At 35.3% G+C, this 6352-nt stretch overlaps 1 protein-coding gene across 1 annotated transcript; it reads right to left on the bottom strand.

Annotated features, from left to right (window-relative positions):
• On the bottom strand, nt 1-942 carry LOC128101672 (olfactory receptor 4A8-like). The gene has a single exon (XM_052724990.1). The coding sequence runs from the start codon at nt 940-942 to the stop codon at nt 1-3; it is 942 nt and encodes a 313-aa protein (XP_052580950.1).
• Nucleotides 943-6352: the final 5410 nt, after the last annotated feature.

Consider the following 6352-nt stretch of genomic DNA (forward strand, 5'->3'; position numbering starts at 1 on the left):
TCAAGAAGAAAGGCTTAATCTATTGGGACTTAATAAATTTTGCAGGAGTTTTTCTATAGAATTTTTCATCTCTGAATTCCTCAAAGTATATATTAAAGGATTCAACATGGGAGTGACAATAGTATAAAATACAGTAACAGCTTTATCAATAGGAAAACTAGAAACAGGTCTAACATACATGAAAATACAGGGAACAAAAAAGAGGAAAACCACAGTGATATGGGAGCCACAGGTGAAAAGAGCTTTACACCTCCCTTCCTGACTGTGATTCTTGAGAGATCTTAGGATGATTCCATAGGAGAGTAAAATGAGGATGAAGATCACTACACACATGGCCCCATTATTGCCAATGACAGAGAGGCCAATGAAGTAGGTATCAGTACATGCAAGTAGCAATAGTGGATAGATGTCACAGCCAAAGTGGTCAATGATATTGGGAGCACAGAAAGAAAGTTTACACACAGTAAGAACTTGAAACAAAGCATGTGCAAAACCTACTACCCAGGCCATCACTAAGAAGATGATACATACCTGTCGATTCATGATAATCAAATAATGCAGGGGTTTACAGATGGCCACATAACGATCATAGGCCATTGCCACCAGAATGACAATATCAACACCACCAAATAAATGCTCTATAAAGAGCTGGCTGATGCATGCTGTGAAGGAGATAGTCTTTTTAACACGGAGCAAGTCTACAATTAACTTGGGTGAGATGGCAGTGGAATAAACAGCATCCATGAGTGACAGAGAGGCAAGGAAGAAGTACATTGGGGAGCCCAAGGAGGGGCTGACAATCACTGTCCCCACTATGAGCAGATTTCCCACCATTGTCACAATGTAGATGAGTAAAAACACAACAAATAATGCTTTTTGCCCAGCAGGATCTTGAGTGAAGCCCAGCAGAATAAATTCGGTGACATTGTTGTTCTGGCCCATTTAAACTTCTATCAGGCTTGTTTCAGAGAAGGAGCACAGAAGAACAGGGCCTGCCACAAATTGTGAACAAGACCATGATCCATTCTGTCAGATGTTGCACATGCTCTCTTTTATAGTAGTTAACCAGTACTAGGCATTTAGTAAATATCTATTGAGATTCCCCTTGAAACAAGCTTCATCACTTTCTGCTAAAATCTCTAACTACTATTTTTATCTCAATATCAGTGAATCCTTAAACAGAAAAGTATACAGAGGTATCTCTGTGCCCCATAATTTAAAAGTAGTTATTTAAAGCACATTACATCTTGGCATTGATAGTGGCAAGTGAACAGAGAAAAGGACTCTCCTTTAAGAAACTTGAAAATGATTGTGGCATTAAACCCAAGTATATCAACTAATAAAGAGCAAGACTTTGAGCTGATAATACCTGTGGATAATATTTTAAAAATTGAACTTGGGTAGTGCCCACAATAATACTGGTCCTCAAAGATCCATGACAGTACTATTACATTGCTGTAGTATTAGGCATAGACACTACATGTCACAAGATAATTTTAGTCATCATATACATATCATTTAATCTAAAAAAAAGTAGATTTTTGAAATGCACCAAATGCCTCCAATATTATTAAGCACACAATTACTTCATCTGACTCTGACATTTTAATAGGTACAGTTCCATATGATGCTTTCTTATACTAATTAGTAATACAATTACACCCACCAGCACGTTTTTCACAAGTATTTTTACTTTACCTGAACTTATCCATTGTTCTTACCATGTCAGCATCAGCAGAAATTTTACTTCTTCCAGAACTCTCAGGAAAAACTAGGCATAGAGACAGAGGGAAGTAGAACCTGAATAGAGAGTCTGAATACTGAATACTGAGTGAATATTAAATGGTTAATACTAAATCTTAATACATTCTAGATGAGGAGGGGCCTCACATTGGAATTCATTGCCTGAATCCACAAAAGCAGAACACTCAAAGAAAATGCACAACCAGAATGCAAAAGTGTTGGTTGTGTTCAATCCATGTCTCTGTTTGCATCCTGAAAATCAAGGGAATTGGACAATATCTCACAGTCTTTCCCAGTCTCACAGTCTCTAATGGTCTGTAACACTTCTGACCCCTTCCCTTTATCTTCTGTTGTCATTTTTTCCTTTTTTCACATTTACATAATATTTCCAAGTTTAACATGGCTTCCTGAATGATATGAAGAATGTAAAATTAAAATTATAACTACTGTGACCAAGTAATATCTCTAACTTTATTGCACAAAGTGTAGCAGGAAAGAATGTGAGACATACTTGGACAGAAAAACAGCAGTGATGAAGGCTGTGGACCCTGCAGCCACACACCTGGTTACAGCATGAGGATTATTCCTGTTGTATCATCCTGATCTTGACCATCTTAGTATGTTTCCCTCGCCTCTGTTTCACCATTTGTATCACAGAAACATCCATAATATCCATCTCCTAGAGTGGTAGGTGGTGTTCTTATAAATGCCTAAACCCCATCCAGCACATCAGTCATCGACATCTCAGTGGTGGCTATGATTGCTATTCTTAAATGTTTCACTGTGAGCACCCGCTGACAATAAGTCATGAGAATTTCTGTCCATTAACAGGAATATAGTCATAGTCTGGGTTAGAAAAAAACAGCATGTGTGTGCCTCATGAGCCACTTTATGAACTTGGATTCAACTCACATATCTTAGGAATGATTTGTTTTATCATATATACTAATTCATTTATTACATGTAAAATATTATCAATATTTACCTGTGAAGGAATATAATTGGAGTAACAGCAAGCAAAATCCCATTTGCCCTGACTTGTCATCAAGAAGGCCATGGGCAGAGTCAGAGCAACTGTAGAAGCAGTTGGGATGCAGCTTACACATGTATCATATGTGCTTCCATCTGAGTCAGAACATCTATCATTGTCATTTTTGAAGTTCCCAACTGCCATAGGAATGCCTGTCACAGAACATACTGTTATCATATAACTTATGCCCAAGTCTGACTTCTACATTTTACTTCTACACAGTTCAGTTGTCTTCAATATTGATCAGCATTGGTTTTCACCAGGCCAAACATTCTAGAGTCTTGCATGATTATTTATGTAATAGAGAAAAAACAGAGTACATAAGCTACACAAAACTAGACACATATAATGTACATTATCTAGGGTCAATTCTATAAACACTGAAGAATTGTATGACTGCTTTCATTTCGAACTACTGTTGATACACTTCCTGATAAATAATAGTATAATCAATTATTAAGAACATGTTTTTGAAAAATAGTCTTATATATTTAAATACTTTGCCATGCACTGAAATTCTATCACTCATAAAGAGGAGTGAAGTTATATCAGTTGACAAAACACAGATACAAGTGAAAATAAGCACATTAGTCAATTTAACTCAGTATCAGAAGGAACATTGCTACATTTTCTCTCATTTGTGAGTTTTAGAATTTCAGGAGATACATAAAATCATACACTCACAGAAGACATGAGAGTGGAAGGAAAAAATATGAGGGAAACTGTCGAGTTTTTAATACCACATACAGTACTATACAATACCAAACTAACAAACATCTGTGGCAGAAGATGAGACATTACTATATGTTATATTTTTCTCTATTTACATATACTAACATATTCATTGGACAATTTTAAGATACACACATGAAATACAGCATCAATCAACTGAAATATAATAGATATTTGATCTTGTACACCTTAAGCACTTGTGAAGACACAGAATTTTTAATTTCCCTGTTTCAAATATCTGAAGTGATTATGCATCCATTTTAACAAAGCACACAAAACACAATGTCCCATAAAATAAAAGTAAAAAATCACTGTCCTTTATAATACATAAAAAATTTCACTTGCTATTTGGCCAAATGGAACATAACCATGCAATCTGCCCCCAAAAATAGTAGTCTGTGACACTCATAGAAAATATACTTGTTTTTTATGATTAATTTTAGCATCTTAATATTCCCAAGTTAGATACTTCCTGTTAGAATATGTGACTTAAAATATCAGCTGTATTTCAATGTATCACAGGAATCTTTAGCTAGCTAAAGATTCATTGTTTGTGGTCTCATGGACTCACAACATGGTTCTTAATTTTCTTCCATAAAAATCAAAGGTTCTTTAGCTGGTAGGGCTGCACCTATTTTGTGTACCTATGTGACTTCATGGAATACATGACATCATATGAACATTCAACAGATGAGGAAAGAGCACAAAGAGACTGTAAAAGACACATTTCCACAAAGTTTCCTATTATCTAAGTCTTTCAGAGACTTACATGAAAGAATGTACAGAATATCCAAGTTAAAATTTACAATTTAATGTCAAAATTTACTCAAAAAGGTAGGTGAATAATCTCACATTCTAAGAAATTTTCTTCATAAAAGTACAAAGAGGTATTATTTTCATGTGTATAAAAAGTCCACCAAATAATTAGAAATTGTTAACGCTTTTTATATGCTCATATTAATTACAAATTCACAACCCTACAATTAATTTTATGAATTTTTCTTTTAGTCAGTTGTACTAAAGGCATCCCAAAGGTCTTGACTTTAAGAAAGTACAGCAGCATCCTTGTGTCTCACAAATAATCCAGATAATCAACATGACAAATCAGTGATTTAAGTTACTGAAGCATTAATGGTGAAAGTTTCTCATGACTACTACCAGAAGTCTTCTTTTCCATCACTCAGATAGAATCTCTGTAAAATCCTTCCATTTCTTATTAAAAAAAAATTCCCTGTTTGTAGAATACTCCAGGAACTTGAAACTATCCACAGACTGTCATAATGATGAATAAAGCACAAGGATAGGATACATCAAGGGGTAAATACCAGAGGCTTCCTGAGTCATTTGGTCAGGAAAGCATTTTTTTCCATTTATATTCACAATACTGTCTATGACTTTTTTGCACCATCACTATTTAAATAGATAAGCTTGTTAAAATATTTGGAACAAGTTCAAACGAGCTCATCTCTTTTGAACAGACTTCTTTTCAATAATCCCTAGAGGTAAAAACCTTGAATCTTGCCAAGAATGAGTAGCTAACAGCCAAGCTGATTTGAAATATGTATAACAAGAAAACAAATTTCCAGGTGTATTGATCAAGAGGCTATGAGCTGATGTTGGAGTACGAAATATTTAAGTAATGTGGGTAACATTTAAAGCATCCTTGAAGAGGAAGCAACCTTAGTCCCCATTCCCAACCTCACCCCAGAAACTACAGTCCTTCACTGATGGTCAGAGAGAATCTGTACAGCTACTTTGAGCTGCAGAGTTTGAAGTGCAGTCTGTGAAGTTTGTACTTACTATCTAATTTTGGGACAGACAATATTTCTGCTATTTGGTAGTATGGAAGCTTTTGATGGAGGCCTTAATTTATGTGAGAAAGGACTATAATGACTTTTGTTGTGTTCATTCAATTCTGTAATTACTATATGATATTAATTGAATTACTCTACTAGAAATTGTTATTTTTAAACAAAAATAACACTGATTAAGAACTTCCTCTGTTATTGAGCTTGTTATTTAGTCATCTAACAAACACTACTGGGGTCCAGCCCCTTAATAGTCTTTTCCCAGGGTCCGTAGAAAAATCTACAATCAGCTGAGGATCTAATCTTAGACAACATCAAATGAATCTATGTACAAAAAAACCTCTTTAGTCCATTCACTTTATTGTTCTGCATCAGTTCTCTTTCTACACAGCTTTTTTTTTCTGCTCTCATACTTAGCTCCTTTCTTGCCTGATTCTCTTTACATTTTTCTGCTGTTCTAAGTTCTATCTTAAGTCTCCCATTTTAGTTCTTCCCACCTTAGTTCTTTCCCATCTAATTCTTCCCCATCAAGTTCTTACCATCTTAGTTCTTTCTGATCTTGTTCTTTCCCATCTAAATTCTTCCTATCTTAATTCTTCCCTAAACCTCTGAGGTTTTCAGTTATATACCCAAACAATCAGCAGTATTCTGGCCCAGGCAAGGTCACCAGGCTTGAATGCATTCAGGGTCAAAAGGAGGAGTGATAAGGTCCACACAAATAGCAGTAATTGTCAGCTATCATTAGCAACCCAAACAGGAAGTGACTAATGGGAAAAGAATCTTGTAGGGGCTAAATTTGGTTAAGAGATCAGAAAAAGATCAAATATATTCTAAGAAGTGATTAAGTAAAATGTTAGGATTCTGTATATCACTGAGTAAAATAAAACTGCCTTTCTTTTTTTTCCTTTGGAGGCAAAATCTGTCCAAGCTGCACTATTTTCTGGCAGGGCGGGGGAAGTGTACTCAGTAACTAGGCAACCTGAGTCATGGCTAGATGTATCTAGTATGTAAAAGCCCTTTAGTTCTGAGTTAATTGTTA

Source organism: Peromyscus californicus, unplaced genomic scaffold (genome assembly GCF_007827085.1).
Source record: "Peromyscus californicus insignis strain IS unplaced genomic scaffold, ASM782708v3 Scaffold_7__1_contigs__length_154581171, whole genome shotgun sequence".
NCBI lineage: Eukaryota > Metazoa > Chordata > Mammalia > Rodentia > Cricetidae > Peromyscus > Peromyscus californicus.

Coding starts and splice junctions, on each gene's coding strand:
- LOC128101672 (XM_052724990.1), bottom strand. CDS start 942: ATGGGCCAGAACAACAATGTCACCGAATTTATTCTGCTGGGCTTCACT.